General features: G+C 38.6%; 2 protein-coding genes across 2 annotated transcripts in view; one reads left to right on the top strand and one right to left on the bottom strand.

Annotated features, from left to right (window-relative positions):
- The window catches only part of mtor (mechanistic target of rapamycin kinase), a 100,608-nt gene that overhangs the window by 46,056 nt on the left and 34,014 nt on the right, over positions 1 to 20,538 (top strand). The window contains exons 26-28 of the mRNA XM_028807669.2: positions 5,530 to 5,672; positions 9,891 to 10,053; positions 10,136 to 10,281. Coding sequence (XP_028663502.1) covers positions 5,530 to 5,672; positions 9,891 to 10,053; positions 10,136 to 10,281 — 452 coding nt within the window. The remainder of the gene's footprint in view (positions 1 to 5,529; positions 5,673 to 9,890; positions 10,054 to 10,135; positions 10,282 to 20,538) is intronic.
- angptl7 (angiopoietin-like 7) lies at positions 10,578 to 14,502 on the bottom strand. The gene is made up of 5 exons (XM_028807670.2): positions 14,020 to 14,502; positions 13,114 to 13,214; positions 12,780 to 12,974; positions 12,499 to 12,697; positions 10,578 to 11,986 (listed from the first exon to the last, which is right to left on the bottom strand). Exons 1-5 carry the CDS (start codon positions 14,441 to 14,443, stop codon positions 11,811 to 11,813), a joined length of 1,095 nt encoding a protein of 364 aa, XP_028663503.1. The 5' UTR covers positions 14,444 to 14,502; the 3' UTR covers positions 10,578 to 11,810.

Here is a 20,538-nt window from a genome sequence, read left to right as displayed (position 1 = left end):
TTATCATGAAAGTGATATCGGGTATAAAATGTAAGGATTCTAAATGTGCAGAGAGCTGGAATATCTCATATATATTTCTCGTCTGGTTCGTCCTGCTTCTACTTCAAAACCAGTCCCGCCCACACGCGGCCGACACAGCATTTCTTGATTCCTATTCGTCCTCTTCCAAACCCTTCCCCGCGCTGCCTGTGGCCTCCCATACACCTTGCTATTTTAGTTATACTGCGGCAGTTGTTTCCTAAGCCTCTGTTATAAAATGAATGACAGTATCTTCTCTGTCGACGGGTTTTTGTACAACGTCGTCTCTATTCTGGAATCTGGCAACTGCCTGTTCCTATCAGTGGGTTATTTCTTGACACAAACGGTTGACAAAAGCAATGCATACTCACTACCGGTAAAGTAGCTTTACCGCCTTTCCAGGAGCCATTTGTGTCTTTGCAACAGTTTCTTACACAGCAAACATCAAAAGCTAAAAAGTATCGTGAACACATTCGAGAATACAACTCTTCTCTAGCATTTGCTTCCATGGGTGCACAGATAACTCAACCTCCTGGCCACGGACCATACTGTTTTAAAATACACAGACAAATTTATCACCAAATCTCTCCACTATACGCTAACACAGATACTTCTCCAGGATATGGACAGTTGTATGTTTTTGACACAGTGCAAGCTACTGAAGTACGCTTACAAAATAAAGCAAACTCTGCATGCTGCGAAAATTTACTTCTCCAGCTAGATTCCATGCTCAGAACCATCAACCCCTTCGCTAAATCATACAAACACATGCATGAAATTGCTCAGTCCAATCCAACAGCATCTGTACGAATGGTTTTCAAGGAAAACCCTAGGCAGGATTTACGACGATACAATGCCCCGACAAGTCACACCAATGTTGCAGCGATTTTTGTCGGAGAAGATGGCGAACCGCTTGCCAAAATGGACATTTGCATCTATCCCATAGGCAACTCCTGTAAACAGATTTCCACGCTCAATATGAATTGCGATCCTATGGTTTACCCACTTTTATTCCCTTACGGAGACATTGGCTGGCACAAAGATTTACAACATGTTCCCAATAAAAGAACCACCAAGCGAATGAGGCTTACTCAATGCCAATTTTACGCGTACAGATTAGCAATGAGAAATACATTTAGCATTTTGCACTCCAGCGGCAAACTATTCCAACAGTACGTCGTAGATGCGTATGTTGAAACAAAGGGTGCGCGTCTCAACTATCTCAGATTACATCAACAAGATCTGCACGTGGAACAATACAAAGGACTATCAGGCACACTGCAAGCAAACGCTGAAAATAACGTACGTGTAGGCAAAATGATCATATTACCATCCACATTTCCAGGAAGTCCAAGATACATGCAACAAAACTATCAGCATGCCATGGCCATAGTACGTAAATTGGAAAGCCTGATTTATTTATCACTTTCACATGTAATCCTGCTTGGCCGGAAATTCTACATGCACTGTCGGATACCCAAAGACCAGAGCACAGACCTGATACAACTGACTGTGGCTGAAGACTGGTATGTGGCTTTTTCTAGGGTTAGATCTTTCGACTCATTATCTGTCGTCTCCACCAAAACACCTATTCACAACTGCGTCTTTCAAGAAGTATTTATTCTTGATTTCTGAATTCCTTTCACACAGTTTTCCGTTCCTATTCTTACACCGCCGTATGCTACAGCAGGCGTCGGCTAGTCATAAATTAAATGTGTTCTGTGTGGCGATTGCTGCTTGCCACTGCTGTTAGTTCAGGAGGAAGCCCCAGAAGCACATAGCGATTAACAACTGGATCGGTTTTAAGATGATGTTTATGATAGTCTATTTTAATGATAAAATAAACTACGAGATTAAAGATGAAATTTCCACTTTATTTACAAAATAGACCTTTTCACTGTGTCCTTAATTTTTTTTCCTCTGTAGCTCAAATATGCTGCTGTGCATTCTGATGCTGTTGTGAAGGTGCAAAAAAAAAAAAGATGGTATGTGAGACTTTTAAAACGTATCGTGTCATTACGTTGGGGAAAATGTGACACTTGAATTTAAAAGCACCATGAATGCATTTGTATGTTGGCATTTTGCTTCACGCACATTGATCCTGTTGGATCCGCAAAGTGGCTTTCTGTCACATGTAGATAGTAAACAGAGACTCTGATGTCATGTTCCAACTTAATCATACTGCAAACCCCATAATTTTTGCTGGAACTGCAACTCGCGCACACACTGCGTTAATTTCTGAGGACGTGCTCAGAGGTCGTGTCAAATGAATGCTGGGAACGTGTGGCTGCTACATTGCGTGCGCGTACGAGTTCTGAGCGTGAAGTATAAACTGTCCCTAAGTGATACTCTCAGTGCTGCAACTGTCATTATTTGGGTTGGGGGGAAATGTGAAAGTCACTAAGCTTTGCACTGTGCACGTCTTCTATAACATAATGGGTGGCATCTATACTATGAATCAAGCACTGAAATTCTACCCTTTTATGTGCAAGCAACAGAAAAAATACACAGTACATAAAGCATGTAAAATATGTGCTTCTGCTATACCGATTGCAACATCGGGCTTTACATTGGTGACTGTTTCGAAACATATCACACAAAGGACGTGAATTAAATCTGCTTCTGTACAGTAGCAGAATCTGGACATACCTTTCCTACTGTATTTATGTTGCTGTTTTGGTATTTACATGTTTCTGTTACACATTTTTTCTTAAAAAAAAAAATCAGCGTTTTTGGCTTGTTTTTCTAGGGGTAAACATATTGCTAAGGAGGTAAAAAGAAGGATGTACCTTCTACCAATTAATCTACTGTGTATTTCTATATCCTGGTCAATGCCCATCCTTTTGTACCACTTATTTGTCTGTATATATCTATCCAAATTAGCAGTATTTTACTTGCCAGTTATCCCAGTGTGTATATGCAAAGCACACAAAGTACTTTCAACTGGTTCATCCTCTGAATATAATTGAATCTGTGAAAATCTGAAAAGTTCAAGTTTACCTTAGCTAACATTAATGAGGTTGCCTCAGTCTGTTACAAGACCCATTCAGACATACCCCACCAGACTCATTTAGAGTCAATATTCTGCTTGGTCACAAGGAGAGCTTGCAATTCCACATTGGTGGTGACTTGGCCAGAATTCAAACCTAGTCTCTTAAAGATGTAAGACAGCAGTGCTAATTAATGTATCACTGCTGCTGCGCCCAGTAGCTTAGAAATACATTTTAAGCATTTTAGTTAATATTTCCACTTGTAAATATGAACTGGTCAATAGAGCAAACTACATGATGCCTTTATGGTAAACCTAGAATTTTGTGCAACTTTTATAAGAAAATATTGTGTGTCAATTAAAGCCAAGGTAAAAATGGCTGTGCTGACTTGTGCTTATCTCCCTTTAATCATTATGCTCTGTTTTTTGTTTTCTGTTTGCTTCTGTTTATAACCACAGAAAACATGGAACAGGGTACATTTTTCCAGCTAGAGTACTGCAGTAGCTAAGGTTTTCCAGATCAGGCACTTCCAGTGCCACAGGTGTGCAAGACCTCAGCTAACAGCTTGTTACAAGCTGGCAGACGGTGGGACAGCCAAGAACAACAGTCAAGAGGCCCTTGCAGGCTAGGGCTAGGTGTTTGCATCTTTAGCTGGAAGGGGAATTGCAGGCCTGTACTGTATACATTACATCAGCCATCCTGTGCTGATGTCATGCGAAAAAGGACATTGTTTAAAATTATTTTTGTATTTATTTTTTATGAGCATCGTTATTGTCCCTTTCTGCTTTTTTTGGTTCTTTCCTTGTTTCCTTTTATCCTTCACAAAAGATGCATGTGCCGCCCTCAATTTTACTAAAAGTACATGCATTTTGAAGACCACTTAATCCATTAAGTGAGCTGATCCTGATAACTCTGGACATTATAGGCCCACTCATGCACTTACCCACTTTTACAAAAGGCCAATTTAGAATCACACTTAACCTAGTCAATATAAATAAATCATTTGACCGTAGTAGGATGGTACATGACCTATATATAATGAACTTTTTTTTTGATGTGATTACTGCCCAATTGTTTATTCTTTGGGTCTTCAACTTTTGAGTGACACCGTAGACTAGTTATTCTCTCTGTAAGCCCTAATGCATACCTTTGAGTTTGGGGTTGGGAATTAAGCAGTATGCTTTGAGAAAGAACTTCATGATTCTGTATATGCAGTTTGAATAGAACCTTGTAAATAATTACTCAGAACAATTATTATGGATTCTTGTAGCACAACACTATTTAAACATGAGGAAATCATATGGAGTAGGAACACTTTTTCTCTAACCATTGACAAACTTTTAGGAATTCTGATTTTAGGTAGCTCATATTAAACAGTTAACAGTACCCAAGCCTTTATTACTGTGTGTAAGGTTTTGTTCACTTATGTTGACATTTTTATCCAGTTTCCCGTGAAGAAGTCTCTGTGGGTGTGTGGGCACTCATATCTGTACCCAGTCCTGTCATCAAACATGGCTTTTTATTCTGTTCCATGTTGTGATGGACCTGGTTGCAAAGCTTACCTTGACTTCTAGACATTTTGTATTGTAATCTGTAGCTTCTCAGGAAGTGTCTAAATCATTCTGTGTTACTTAGGTAATACATAGCTGCCCTCCATGTTGTAGGCTTTTGGTGCTGTGAAACTATTCTTCAAGCAAGGCTCAAAGTGTACATTCCTTTTAGATTACATTCTTGTCGCAGAGCCAGGTTGTGGGCATGTGAGAAGCATACACACATAATTGTAACCTGTTTTTTAAAGAGAGAATATAGCTTCTGCTGATTGACTATTCTCTAGATACATACTTCTGGCCAGAATTTGCTAGTTTGAAGCAAATCTTCACCAAAGTGTGCCAGGCAGAGATGGCAAGAAATGTTTATTAGATCTACGTAGACCTAGAATCAATTTCTCGTCCAAACCTTTCTTTTAGGTGCATTTTTGCCTGGCAAAGCCTATAGAAGTTTTATCTTAACACTATGATATGCTGTTTTCCATACTGGTTAGACACAATGTGTTGATCATCTGTAAACAAACTCCTCCTTTTAGAGTGATAAGGAATTTAGTATGGCTGTGAGAGATGGTGTTAAATGTGAAACACAGACTCCACTTTACAGGGCTTCTACTAAAGTCTGTATTGCTAAAGAAAAATGGGCAGCAACAACTTGTCTTACAAATTCATAAAAGGGTTTGAAGTTCTGACGATAACTCTTAAGACAGATGGCAGCTCTTACATTAAAACTTGTCCAGTATGTAATATCAGCACAGGTGCAGGGTGGTTAAGGGTGAATTTCATACAAATGTTTCAAAGTATTTCTTTATTGTTTATAATTATACTTTGTTGACATTCAAAAATCAAATTTTGAAAATGTGTCAGATGAATAGGGGTTGGTGAGCTATATTGGGCTTAAAAGACTGCTCTTGTAAACTACTTCTGTGTTTAAGTGAAATAGTTAATTTTCTTTTTTTTTTTTTTTTTGCTTGCAGGCATGGGGTGCAGCCAGGAAAGTGTCCAAGGATGACTGGTTAGAGTGGCTTCGGAGGCTAAGCGTGGTCCTACTGAAAGAGTCATCCTCTCCTGCTCTACGATCCTGTTGGTCACTTGCCCAAGCATACATCCCTCTTGCCAGGTATAATTTTATATGGCCATCTGAGCACTGACTATATGGAAATAATTAAGTGTCTAGGTCTCTTATTATTAGTATCAAAATGCTAATTTATTTGTGTGGAAGGCTTAATAAAAACGTATTGTACTTAAGAGAGGAATGTCCACAAATTGCTTATTTGACTCAACATGTGAATTAAAAATACTCCTAAATAAACAGAAACTCCTCAGACTTTTTAAAAAAAAAATGCATCAAAGCTCTTCCCATAGAATTCTCAGATTCAGAATGTGCACACCAGAGAAAGGTGTTTAACAAATTGTACATACACAGAAACAGAACATGCATTCAGACATGAACTTTTTAATCATGTGTATCTCTTGATTAAATTTAAGTCATGATTTTTGATTAAGTTCTCAATCTTCATTTTTTCCCTCTTTTCAAATTAGAAATTTAAAAAGTATCAAAACCTGTAAATATTGAATATTAAGAAACCTTCCAAACAGCAGATGACTTGGCAGCAGCATCTGCAGCCACTGATCTGAGGCAGAGCCCCACTTATACACAGACTGAATGCTGGCCCATTAAAGGTTACAGTCATATACTTAATTACATTTTAGTTTCCTGTTCACCTTACAGAATACTTTACTTTTCCATATTGTGTGTTTGAGCCAAAGTGCAATCAAGTAGTATTTTCTTGCATTGACAGTAAATATAAAAGATGAATATACACCATATACAAAAATATTTACTGCATAAGTAACACTTTTAAAATGTGTTTTCTGTTTTTTTATTAAAGTAATGGCATCACTAAAGTTTGAAAATTACATTGGAAGACTTGCCTTAAGGTGCTCCGGTTTCCTCCCACAGTACAAAGACTTGCAGGTTAGGTGGATTGGCGCTTCTAAATTGACCCAAGTGTGTGCTTGGTGTGTGTGTGTCCTGCGGGGGGGTTCGCGCCCTGCCCAGGATTGGTTCCTGCCTTGCACCCTGTGTTGGCTGGGATTGACTCCACAGACGCCCGTGACCCTGTGTTCGGATTCAGCAGGTTGGAAAATGGATGGATGGAAAATAGCCATTTTAGAGCCAATGTGTTTTGATCCTGAGTACTTATTTTTATAATTATTAATTGTTTTTAGTAATTGCTCCATTTTTGTCCCAGTTTTCCTTTGTTTTGTACTTTTTTATGGGCAATGCCATGTTAAGTTGTTATTGTTACTTTGCTGTGCTGTGGAGCCAATCTCCAGAAGCACCATAATTAACTGGATGATATATTAACAGGCACATCAGTCGCGTCGTCATCGGAATTTACGGATACTGAAACAAACAAACCAAAAAAAAAAAAAAACAACTTTTTTGTTATTCTGACTTTCTAGTTCTTGACTTTGCTTTGATTTTCATCACTGAAATTTCTTGATTAATGATTTGACTTAGTTGAAAGGTAGGACTGGTTTTCATATTTACTCTTCCGGTCATCCCTTTCAACCTTGGTAGCCTTTCCTGTAAAGCTTTGTGAGAAGATGAGAAGTTTAGTGAAAACTGATAAGCTAGCCCCAAGGCTTTTACCTGATGCCAGAATCATCATACTTAATCTTCATGCCATTTGTAATATCTCATTATTTTTATTTCAAAACCGTGTTACTTTTTGAAAGCTTAATCCAATTCAGGGTAATTTTGGAGAGGAACTAGAGCCTGTCCTGACAGCTCTGAGTTACACACACGTAACACTTTCAATTATTAACCTTGTAAAGCTGGTCAAAACTTTGTCCTGGATATACAGTATGGATATTCCTCTTTTGTGAGTAAACGCAGAGTGACATATGTAATGTACTGATATTTGTCATGCTTTGTCACTATCTAAGTAAATATATTACCTTAAAACTGAATGTGAACCATGGATGTACGCTCAAAACCATTATTCAAGAAAAGTTTTTATTTTCAAAGTTTTTACTTTTGTGTTGTCATTGTGCTGTGATACTTTACTCTCTTACATTATTTTGTATATTTTTGGCATTTGGATGACACACTGTGCCAACAGTGCACAGGACATCAATCCATTTTGGAAAATATTTTATATACTTATTTAAAATATCCATACAAGGTGTACACATTGAGACAGACACATACACTTGATTTTAACAAATTCACAATTGACTGCAGGTGTGTACTTGAGTAATTTGCTTTTGTGAAAGTTTCATAATCTTTTTGCCACTTGCTCCTCTCCTTTCAAAACATTTAAGTGCCCTGCAGAAGAAAAATCCTTCCTTTGTAAAATATGCAGATATCAGAGTGTAAAATATTAAAATAGAAAGATATTCAAAGTACCTACCCCTAATGTTTACACTTGTATATATCAATTCTCACACATCTGCTCAACACACTTAGGGCCCCCAAAGTATTTTTTTTTTCTTTTCGAAACCCATCATTACCAGCTGAATTTGGGTACTGGCTTAACCATATTCATGTGTCTGTGGCCATCTTCTTACCTGTACTAATAAGAGCTCTGCCAACATAAATGCTCCTGTGTAAAACTCTGTAGAGCACTGATAAAGCTAATATATATATTTTATTTCTCTTGGCTGCAGAGGTGATGAAGTGGGAGGTATTGAAAGAAAGTGATGTACTGTTGTTCGTAAATTTTTAACTGACGAGTTCTTTACAGTATCTTTGTGCTACTGTTGTAGGTAAATGCTCACTATAGGTGTTTTTGGCAATAGTGTATGGCCACAACACAAGTGTGCATGCTTTTTAACTTCTGTCAAAACTGCTTTTGGAGCTTTCCTTATACTCTATAAGATTGAGATACTGCAACACAAATAACTTAAACTAAGGTGTAGTATCTTTAGTTTTGGATGTCATGCCTATGTCACCTTCAGCATCTTAACTAAATTGAAAAGCTCTTTATGATGCCCAAGTGGAGCAAATTAACAACTATGCAATGCTTTGCCAATTAGCTAAAGGCTTTTTTCTTTTCTGTAAAAGTCTTTAAGTTTTGACTTATGGAATACAAATCAACTTATTAAATATATGATTGCAACTCTCAATTTTTTGCATTGCAAACATTTGCACAGTATTTTGAAATACTGTATGCCCTTTGTGCACATTGTCATAAACACACAAACGTGCATAAATGAGGTGTCACATATGAGCACACTCAATGTCACGTGCAAAGGCACATGTATATCAACACTAAACCTCCCTCTCTGGTGCCTGCTGATGTCACCTGAGCTGGCCCTTACTTAACAGAGCCTAACTACTGATTACTTTGCCAGGTTTCTCTTGCAGACGGCTCATGACTCCTCTGTGGACCATTTCTCGCTAGCAGCTTAGCAGACGTCTCTTGTGATTCAGTGGCTGAGATTTAAAACCCAGCTGTAGTGTGAAAATGTCACTTACTGTAATGAAAAGCAGAACAATTGTTTTTATAAAGCTCGCACTTCATTGTTTTTGACATTTTAATAGCCCAGCAGAGGCTTCTCAACTTATTTTGCATTTTCTCCAGCCTTTTCGATCATGTCTGCAGGTTTATTTATCACTGTGTATGTGCCCCCTGCTGGTAACTTATTTGAAAAAACTCAGTAGCCAAGATTTTCCATTATTGTCACTTTTACAGCACACTAATCCAGACAATTGGGTAGTCATGAAAGTGCTGTCTGCAATTCTCAAATCACACCCACACTGACCAGGCCAACTACAGCAGGATCCCAGTGTTTTGCATTAAACTTTAAAAATAAATTCTTTCAGTGTGGGTAAAGAGCAGCTTAATGATCTGTAAAATCGCCTCCATATGGCTGTAAACTAGCAGGAGACATACATGATAAGATGAATCACCAGATGACTCTTATTCTGCTGTTGCTGCTGCCTGCTTTCAAAGCTCCTGATCGCCTCCATGTGTTGGGGAAAGCAGCAGACTGCATGTAAGAATTGCCCAAGCCATGTCTCCACACCATTCTGAGTGGGTAGTTGTGTGTTTTGTCCTGATTGGCAGGTGTTGTCTTCTCACCATCATTCTTTATTGTCTAGATCCACATATCTGTATTTTATTTATTTTTAGATCAAGTCCACCTGTAATGCCAGACGTTCATTTATTTTATTTAGTGCATTTCATATTGAGAAGTTACATAAAACAGTCCCGTATGCTGTACTACATGAAAGGGTATTTGTTATGAGCTCAAATTATCATGTAGACAATAAAGTCTTAGCTGGCATAATTTTCTTGACAACACCTTGTCAATTCTCTTTTAGAGACCTGTTTAATGCAGCTTTTCTGTCCTGTTGGTCGGAACTAAATGAAGATCAGCAGGATGAACTGATCCGCAGCATTGAGTTAGCACTAACCTCTCAAGACATTGCAGAGGTCACACAGACTCTGCTCAACTTGGCTGAGTTCATGGAGCACAGTGACAAGGTAAGGAATGGGTTTGTGCTTCTTCAAGCAAGGCACTTGATAAAAGTCATCACTTAACTATTTGTTTATGTGCCTCCTTCAGGGTCCGCTGCCTCTACGAGATGACAATGGTATTGTTCTGCTTGGTGAGAGAGCTGCAAAGTGCCGTGCATATGCTAAAGCATTACATTACAAGGAGCTGGAATTTCAGAAAGGAGCATCACCCTTAATCCTTGAGTCCCTTATCAGGTTGGTGCTTATATATATATATATATATATATATATATAATATAATTTTTTTGTCTCCTCTACGGTGTCTCTGAGGCTAGGGATCTGCACTGGCAATCGGAAGGTTGCCAGTTCGAATCCCATAAATGCCAATAGAGACTCTGCTCTGTTGGGCCTTTGAGCAAGGCCCTTAACCTGCAATTGCTGAGTGCTTTGAGTAGTGAGAAAAGCATTATATAAATGCAAAGAATTTTTTATTTACCAATTAATAGCCTTATGACTCTTCAGTCTTTTTATTGTAAAACAAGCTGAACTAGTTGTCTTTCAGTAACTGACTAAACATCCTTCTCTTGCTCGCAACACCTTTTGTGCTCCTCATTATGTCTCTAAAAATTGCTTGTTAATGTGTCTTTCCCCTGTCCCCATTACCCATAGCCTTCTTTTTTATCTATTCTTATTCTGCATAGCACCAGATATGGTATACACCACTGATACATAGGCTTGATCATAAATTCCACTGCAGAATCTAGAGTTAAATGCTCTGGAGCATACCCAAAGATGTAAAACTTGCTTGGTGTCAATGATACAAGTACATTTTTATCAAATTTGTCTAGGTTTTTTCACCTTCTTAAATACTGTTCTTAAATCAATACATAATTTGTAAAGGTTTTTGATATAGACAACCACCCCCTGGTTTGGTTTCTGTTTTTTGTCAGCATACTATGTAGAATGGTTCTTGGTGAGCTTCTTTTGGGGACCCAGCTATATCACACCAACAGTGTCCTCTGCAGAGCTGTCATTTCTACCTCATGTAAAGAGGGTGAGCAACCCTTGTTTTTTGTGTGGAGAGGAAGCTACAATGCTGGAAGAGCAAGTACATTTAAGAGAAATGCTCTTATTTTCTGCATTAGAAACTTGATATGCATTAGAGTGATACATTCATTCTCATTTTAAGTTGGGATTATAGCATTTTATGAGGAAGTCTGTTTTTTGAAGCAGTGTGCTCATTTGGAAAAAAATATATACATATAAAGAATACAAGTTATATTTAAATACAGCTGTACTGTACACATTTTTACAAGCTAACAGTACTTCTTCAAGAGAGGTACATCATTTCTTTAACAACTGTTGTGTTGCTTTCATATTTTCTCTCCTTTCTCCCACACAGTGAGTTTCTTTATCAGAGCAGATTTTCTGATACTGTTTTACAGCATTAAAATCTACTTCATTCCATCTTGCACTACGTCTGGTGCTGATACATTTATAATTCAATCTTTACAAAAAAAATATGTCTTGGTGTATATTACTATGTGCATGACAAAAAAATGAAACATGTACATTTCTTACCTTTTTTTTACGTATAAAAATAATATAAAAAATTAAATACAAAATTATAATTTCATTTTTTCATATAAATGCCCAACATTTATGGCTGGGGAAAAGGAATAGTGTTCTTCCTATTCAATTGCTTCACTCTATTACTAGTGGCTAACGTTTCTGCTCATTTTCACGCTGTTCCTCTCACCGCCACCCCAAAATGTTTCTTCCTTTTAGTTTTGCGCTACAAAGTTCTGTGGTCGCATCTTCATTTCTACACGTTTCAAAGAATAACTGGAGCCATGCCACCCATACCAGGTTATCCCATCTGTGCTTTTAGCATGTTCTCCATATCTGTAAAAGACGCCATTGAGGTTTGAGTCTGTGCAGCAGTTGTACCAGTAGCCTCCTGCAAAGGATAAATTATATAAGACATGTTTAGCAGAAGGTAATAATAAGGAAAACATACAACTATATCTGACATTCATTTTCTTATCTCACTTTGAAAACTTAGCCAGTTTTCTTTTTTTATTTAAATTTAAATCTTGCTTAAGTGAACATGCCTGCCAGACTATAAATATAAGAATTTTATTTCTTGTGTTTTTGCTCAAAATGGTAGGAGCGAAAAAAAAAAAAAAAAAAAAAAAAATCCTAAAATCTGATTTGTAGCATGGCCTTGAAACAGAAAAGGTATAGAAGAGAAAAACAGGATAAGGATAGTATTTTGGATTGTCCTGTATGTCAATCAATACTTTCAGTCTTCTAATTTTGCTTACCCAGTTTTCATGGATAACTACACAATTACTTTGTTTCAGATGTTTTAATCATGCCCTCATCCACATTGTGTTTAGCTTAATCATAGCAATTAAACAGCATCATTACTCTAGAAACTGACCACATCAAATTAGCAAACACACTAACCTTTCCTCAGCTGTGCGCAGTCATCCACACACTTATCGTTGTCTTTATTCTTGGTGCTGAAGTTAGTATTATTGTGATAGCGTAAGGAGTCGCCCCCAGCATTGCCACTATAGTTGGAGATGAAGAGCTTGTAATTGTTTCTTTCATTGCTGATGGTGAAGAACCCATACTCGGCATAGCGGGTCTCTCCTTCCCAGTCCTGTGGAGAGTACAAATGTAATAATATGAAAATGGAATTTAACTAAGTTGTAGCTCTTGTGGGCATTATAGCTTTTTCTCACCTCAAGGTCTATTCGTAGTACACTGGGTTGTCGTGTGAGGCGGAAAATGTTTTCATTTCCCAGCCAGAAGTCCCCACGGATTGTACCAAACCCTTCTTTGTACTGTTTCCAGTCTCTGTTGAAAGATGTCAAGCCTATTTTGCGTCTCTGAATCAGTGTCCACCCTCCTCCATTAGTCTCCATGTCACAATGAACCTGAAATTCAACAAAATCCAATATGAGAGGGCATATTCAGTGGAATCACGATCGTGCAACGAGCTTGAGTGTTCTCTGGCAGATCACTAGGAGATGGTTTGTACACATGTATCTATAGGCTCTGTGCCCTTTCACTCACCTCTAAATCAGGGGTTCCCAGAAATTCATCTTTAGGGAGCTTGTACACCCCTGAAATCTTGTAGTTCCGTTTATAGAGAGTAGAGCAATCGTAGATGGCATCTGAAGGAAAAAGACAAAGATGGAGGTTCTCGTTACATGGAGCTGGGTGTGACATGGTGAGGTGGGATAGACTATGTTTTATCTTTCATGCTGCTCTCCCAGCCCCCAGGGAATTGGCAGCTTGGCACCATCTCTCACCCACCTAATTACCCTTTTCAAATTGCCTTCGCACGCTAGCCAGTTGCTGCAAGAAGCAGCATGTTGCCTCTGCAGATTAATACTTTTTGTCGGTGGCCAGGGCCTGCCTTTGCGTGCCTAGGTCTCGGACGAATCCTCTATTTATTTCTGTCCCTTTCACCTGAACATTGTTGGTGAGTATCTAGCAATGTGAAGCAATTTTCTTACCACTGTCCTAGTCATCATTTGATGGACAGCACAGGGTGCCAGTTTCACTTTCTGAAACAGTGAATTTATTGCTCATTGTCACTATCCCATCAGACATGGTAAGATCAGACAGCTGTGGGCTAAGCTATCAGCAACAGAATGAAAAGCATGTCTTGGTACTTGTACACCATCTCAGTCCCTGGCATATGCAGACAACTGTTACATGCACTGTATGCACAATCTACATAATACCACCTCATGGAAAACATGGCTCACACTTCCATGAGTGCTTTAATACAACTTAAGGACAGTAACACCTGCCCTTCCTAACATTTTCACCTGCCACCTTCAAACCAATTGTCTCTCTCTCTCCCTCTCCCTCTCTCTGTCAATCTCAATGTTGGCAATGCAGTCATTGTTTTGGTTATGAAATTACATTTCCCAGTAGCACCATCTTCCTTTCTTTACTTTGCACACTTACCTGCTGTGGTCTGAGTCACTGTCTGTGCAGCCTGCAGCTGCATGATCTCCAAACGGCCATTCATCTCTGAAATCTTGCTCTCTGCCTCCAAAAGACGGTCCTCATGCACCTTCTTGCTGTTCTCAAGCTCCATCGATTTCAGGTGTATGTTGATCCAGTCGGACTCATGCTTCCTGCTCAGCTCTCCCAGCAGACTGGTCAGGTTGGCCACTTGTATTTTGAGCATACGCATGTCCTCGCAGCAGCCACCACTGGACAGCTTGGCTGATTTACCATTATTTGGCTTAGCCAGGCTGCCCTCTGACTGTGTGCCTGTTCTTTTCTTTGGGGCCTTAGCAATTTGTGTGCTGGCTGTGTCCAGACAGAATAGGACAAGTGAAAGTCCTAGGCAAATGGTATGCCTGCAGAGTTTTTTGAGCATCATAGTAGCAGAAAGCCACACTGTTAATGAACAAGAGAGAATAAGGACCCCAGCTGTGCGCCTAGCTGTCTAAGGGCAGCTTCTCACTGCAGCGTCTTAAATGTGCTTAGGTGACTGCCCCTCCTTCTTCCCACCACAGCAGGCCAGCAAGCAGGCTGTCAGCCCAAAAGTACCCCCCCCCCCCATATTTCCCTGCTTGCCTCCACCCCCTGCTAGAGCCTGTGTGCCTACACGTGTGCTACTATGAATTAGGAAGGGAAAAGAGAGAGAGAGCGTGCATGCAAGAGAGAGACAGAGACACATGCCATTTGTCTATCTGCATGTGTGGGAGGACAGAAGGTTCCCTTGTTTGTGTTCAGATTGTAGGAGTATGTGGGTAATGTAGAGAGGGAAGGAAGCTAGCTCTGTGTCCAACTGGCAGCGTGTCCTTTTGATTGTTAGGACCAAACAAGCAATGTGTTCTCATGTAAGTGGTGCCCCAGACTGCCTTTCCTCATGGATTAACCCTTTGTTTGACTCAGTTTGTTAGTGTCAATTGGATGCTTTTTTATGGTTATTTATTTGTATCGAGAAATTATGCACTAGCTGGAAGACACTGTTAGTTTATAATTAAGGTTTGGGCTTGTTCATATTCTGCATTGTAAACTACTGAAAGAATGGTTCCATAATGACTACTCTTGATACTGGGTGGCACATATTGCTCTCCTTATCTGTGATGAGAAAGCATGAAATTTCCTGATCTCCCAAATCCTATCGTGGTGTACAATACAGCTTGATATGTTTCCTGAAACTATGCCTGATTTTGTTCCCAGCTTCCTGTAGTAATAAGCACAGTGGACCCCGAAGCTGAGCAATAAACAATATCTTGAAGGTTGCTGTTGGCAGTTAAATCTGTGATTTTTTTTTTGGGGTCACTTTTAGCCTGTAATTTGACAGTTGTATGCACACTATAGAGAGGTTATACTGATTGGTTATCAGATACCATCATATTGTTGGTATTAGAGTACTCCTGTTACAATTTGAAGGCACTTTTTTGAGAAAAGCTATTTAACGTTTAGTGTGATCACATAGAGACTTGTCATTGATCCCCTTAGAACTACCCACTTTTGTGCTGGGCTCACCCTGGAGCACATACCATGCAGCTTTACACATAAATACAAGGTTTATACAGCTTCCAAATACAATTTCTACTTCATGCTTCTAATATTATCTGTAGTCATCCACTCGTATTGTAAACCTTGTGGCATCTTTCTGTTTTATCTCCGTAATATACCAAATCTTGTGGTTGTTTTGTTGGGCTCGAAGTTGTATATGATAGTAGCTGTGAGATTTATGAGCTTATCTCATGCATTAGGATGGTGTTCAAACAAAAGATCCATACTGACTTTTGTTCGTTCGTATTGTGTCATCCATGTCAGACTTAATCATCATTATCTTGATGTACTTGTGAGGTTTGCTGCTCAGTTGAGTGAAAAACGTGAATAATGATTTTAGGGGAATTAGTACCTTGATGAACTAGCTTTTAGGCTAGCTTTTAGGGCAAGTCTGAATGCTCTGCTCTGTAGGTATTGAAGTTGTTTTGTGAAATATACTGCATGACTCCATACTGACTCAGTGTAGAGCAAGGCTCATCAACATGTGGCCTGTGGGCCACCTGGGGCACCCACAGCATTTTGTGTGACCCCAAGTCATTGTTGTTAAGAAGTGTATTCAAGTATTAATTTTTAATTAAATAAGGCCCAAAACACACACACTCAGTTTTTTGGGGGGGTTACAATAGCATTTCAAAAGTTTTCAGTTTAAGTGATGTAGCTTGGGTATATATTACAGTGCAAAGTAGACAAAAAAAATGTACATTGCTACTGGATAACAACGACAAGAAAATAGAGATGGATTTCAGATGAACATGGGACTGAGCATTTAAATATGAATTTGCATTCACAGAAGCAAACAATAAACCTCAGTGTCTGCTTCGTCAGGGAAGTACAGCGGTACCAAAACATGCAAATATTCAACATCAAATTGAAAGTGGTCATGGTGACTTTTGAAAATTATATCCTTCTCTGCACATTTTAAGACAGGATAAAATCTGTTCACTTCTAGACAACCTTTGTGGTTAACAACATTTACAATGATGCAAAATAAGCGTGATTCCATCATAGAAGCATCATACAAAGTTATATCTGCTTCCAGACTCACATAGAGGTTTGATACTTCAAAAGCCAGATTTGAAAATGTGCTTATTTGCAAAATAACTGCATTTCACAAGAAAAGTATGAAGAGGAATCAGTTGTATACTTCTGGATGTGTTATGAATCAGGTGGATAATATGGTGCCATCTTAACGTATGCAAAAAGGTTAGAGGTTATCAAGTCTAAGCTTACTGACAAAACACCTCACCAACTGTCTGCATCCTGCAACAACTGGATATCAATGTGACATAAACTTGTCAGCAGAATGCTAATCCAGTCTTCACATTAGGCAAGAGTATGTGTTTTGTATGGTGTTTTATTAAATGCCGTTTAAAGAACATACAAGTTATTGATGAAAGTAACTGTATGAGCACATTTTTTTCAATAAGGAGTCAATGATATATATATATATATATATATATATATATAATCAATCATAACTGATTTTTCATTAAGTAAAATTTTTATTTATGAAATAGTCTTTTTTTAGATTTTTCGACATGAATAAATTGCTGAAGGCAGACAAAGAATTGGTAATAAACATAATGATTATATTACAGTACATTTAATCTTCATTTATATTAATGGACGGACATGGCAGTATTAAATGTAGCTTGCATATTTTTCTATTATAAGAAGGCATTTAATAGAGCAAAAGAGGATCGGGTAATAAAAAGTTAATAGATCTAAGTTATAGTAATGTTTCAAATACCTTTCATAATTTTACACTGCATTTTTTTTTTTTTTTTTACTATTCTTATCATCTAAAGGTTATTTAATGAGACATTTTGTTATACATTATTATGTTATGATTATAAGAGAAATGTTATACAGTATACTCAAAAAACGGCAATTACTACATTATTATTTTAACATGTAATCATTTTAATCATTTTAGCTTAAAACTTTAGGAAAATACTAACCCTAAAAATCAAAATCTTGAGGAAGTAGTTTGGGTTGCAGTCCTACAGTCATGCTAATTGCCAGATCATTGTGCCTGAGGTACATAAAGTTGAGTAGCATTGGTGTATAGTATTTGTGCTCTGATTATGTTGCTGTAGACTAGAACTTGGTTTTTAATACTTTGGCTAGAACATTTAGTCACCAGTGTGCATAAATGTTTGGAAAACCCTTTGCCTTTATTTTGTTTCTATCAATGTTTTCTTTTCTTGTGGGTCATTTATTAAAGGTCACCCAGTGTTCTGATAATAAAGGAGCAGCAAGATGCTTCAATTACTGGGGTTCAAGCACATGGTACAACTTGCACCACAATGACTTTTCACAAAAAAGGTCACTGTCTTTATTTATTAAGAGGCCACTCTCAGCAGTCAGTGGTATCTCATGGCAGGGTCACTTCCTGCTAAACAGTACCACCTCCTAGCTAGTTAAGAGTCTTCATGCCCTGAGAGACTGTTGTTTGGAATCGGGATGCAAGAGTGATTGGTTGTAATCATTTCTTCCAGATTCCAGTTGACTGGCAAGAGTCATCTCATAATGAAACACAATGTATTAGAGGTGTTTTTATATGAAGAGACAGGAATTGATGACTGTTATATTCATTTCATTGGTGTTCTACAGGAACTTATCATTTTTGCTGAGATTCATTTGCCCCTAGTGTAAAAGATTAGGACAGACTCAGACACAATGTGCCTTTTCCATTTCCATTTTGGCTAGGACTTCTCATCGTACTTTTTGTACCGGAAACTTAATGCTGTAATTTTGGAGTCGGCAACGCCCTTGTGCATTTTACTTTTGCCTGTGGTTTGTGCACTGATTTGGGGGGGGGGGGGTGGACTTTTATGGGAGAATGGTGATCAGGGAGGTTTTGGTGCCGCTGGCAATGTTCTGAAATTGGAAGTGGAGAAAGCTGTATAGGGTAAAGACAACACTGCTGTCAATCATGAAAATCTGGCTGCTTTATTTTAATTTTGTATTAAGCAATGGGTAGCCTTGAGTAATTGCTTATTTTAATCTTTATTTAGATTGTTTGGGCAGAAGGCATTGACTTAACTTGGCAATGTTTTTGCTACCCATGCTGTGCTTTACGGAATCCAGAAATTTTGGCAAGTATATTCCTTAGGAGCCAACCCCTGTCATCATTAATGTGAAGCTGATACCAGCCCCAGAGGTATCCACTGGCACCTGTGTGTCAGCGGGGACCTTCGAGTTTTGCCAGGGTGTGCCAGCTACTCTCATTAAGGCACTGTGATACACAGTAGCTTGGAGAACATTATGTACGGGGTAGTAATTACACAGCAGCACAGCACAGCAGTAAAAAGCAGAGAAATAGTTTCCGCACAGCTTGTGAGCTGGCATGCCTGCATGCAGTGAAGCTCACTGTATAGCAGAATATTCTCGCAAGTCATAGCGGCTTTTCCTTTTTCTGTGTTCATAATTGGGCACCATGGTAATAAAGCAGCCCGGATAAAAGCCTGGCACACAACTATTAATGTAGACCCGTTACTCTTCTTTGAACCCTGGCATAGTGGTACAGGTCTTGAAAAATTTACATTATAGGTTTTCAGACTACTTTTTTGGCTGCCTTTGGAGCCATATGAGCTTTCTTGCTTTCTTTACTCTTTTTATTTTGCTGAGCTTGCTGGATTTTCTAGTCGCTGCTACCTTCAGTCTTTTTGTACTGTTTAAGGAAGTGAAAGTGGTCAGTAAAAGCTGTCAAGCTTCCAGTACCACCTCCTTTTACAGTTTGGTTGAAAATGTGCCTATGCGTGTGGTCCCTATTTAAAAATGTTTTGGCGTCAGTCTGGAAACGTGAGGCATAGTCACTGCTTCTTTGGTCAAGCTAAGGCGTAACCCCAGTCAAACTGAACAATTGTGAATGGCTACTGCCCATGTGCTGATTTCATCTTGGTTCTGGCTAAATTTCCTGAATATTTTAGTTATTCATTTGTATAAATCAGTATTGTAAAAAAATTAAACATAAAGATTAAATGATCTTCCTTTATTTTTCCTCCATACTAAATTGTTTTCTATGCCAACACAAAAATCAGCCACTTTACATTTGCCAAAGAGCATCAGAGTCCAAATCCACCCAGAAGAGCTTGAACTTGAATCAGATGCAGGTAGCACAGATTAGCTTCTGGTAGATCTCCTCCAGCTATAAGTTTCGTAACAACAGTAGCCCCAAAGAAAGCGACAGCATGTGCGTGAGGTGGTGGATGCTGTCAATTTCCTTCCAGAGAGCGACTGGAATTCACTTTATTGCCTTTCTGACTTCATGTGTAATCTCAGTCTTGCTCAAGTTTGCTTGCTTCTTCTGTTGTGCTGCCAGAAGATCGGAACGCAACCTGTAAAGAATTAGTGGCAGTCCTGAGCATTCTCTGGGTGCCTAGGGTCATCATCTTGCTTTTATTTCTTCTTACTAGCTCTGGGGGCTTATACACTCAGCTTCAGGGTACTCTGTTCATTCAAACTGATGGCATACTGTGTCTGGCTGAAAATGATCCAAGCCTGTACATCTTTGAAGACCCCACAAACCTGATATAATGTGCATTTTACATGGGACACGTGCTCTCTAAAATTGTTTTATTTTTCAGCCTTGGCTAATTACCTAAGTTTTTCCAAACACATCTCAGATTAGGTGATGGGAGGGCAAAAAAAGTTAGAGAAGAAAATAACACATTTTGTGACCTTCAATGCTGATTAAACTTCTTGGAATAAAACGTTGTTAAGACTCCAGAGGGCAGAATGCCATCAGAACAAAAAGAAATCTCAGGTCCTACAGTGCAAACAGGAATATCAAAATGTTTGTTGTCTATTTCTGAGTTGGCTTGACAGGTTTGTCCAGGTGACCTGGTCCAGAGATCCAAACTCTAGACAGTTTGATAAATTTCAACAAGAGAGCACTCAGATAATAAACCATTAGAGCATACATACAGAAACGTAAAG

This window comes from Erpetoichthys calabaricus, chromosome 8 (assembly GCF_900747795.2).
Source record: "Erpetoichthys calabaricus chromosome 8, fErpCal1.3, whole genome shotgun sequence".
In the NCBI taxonomy this organism is placed as follows: Eukaryota; Metazoa; Chordata; class Cladistia; order Polypteriformes; family Polypteridae; genus Erpetoichthys; species Erpetoichthys calabaricus.
This window is presented reverse-complemented; position numbering and strand designations above follow the sequence as displayed.

What these genes read in the sequence shown, in the direction of transcription:
- angptl7 (XM_028807670.2), bottom strand. Translation starts at nt 14,443, where the DNA reads ATGATGCTCAAAAAACTCTGCAGGCATACCATTTGCCTAGGACTTTCA. An exon ending in AGTGACTCAGACCACAGCAG is followed by an intron (nt 13,215 to 14,019) that starts GTAAGTGTGCAA and finishes TTTTTCCTTCAG; the next exon opens with ATGCCATCTACGATTGCTCT. An exon ending in CTGCGCACAGCTGAGGAAAG is followed by an intron (nt 11,987 to 12,498) that starts GTTAGTGTGTTT and finishes TATCCTTTGCAG; the next exon opens with GAGGCTACTGGTACAACTGC.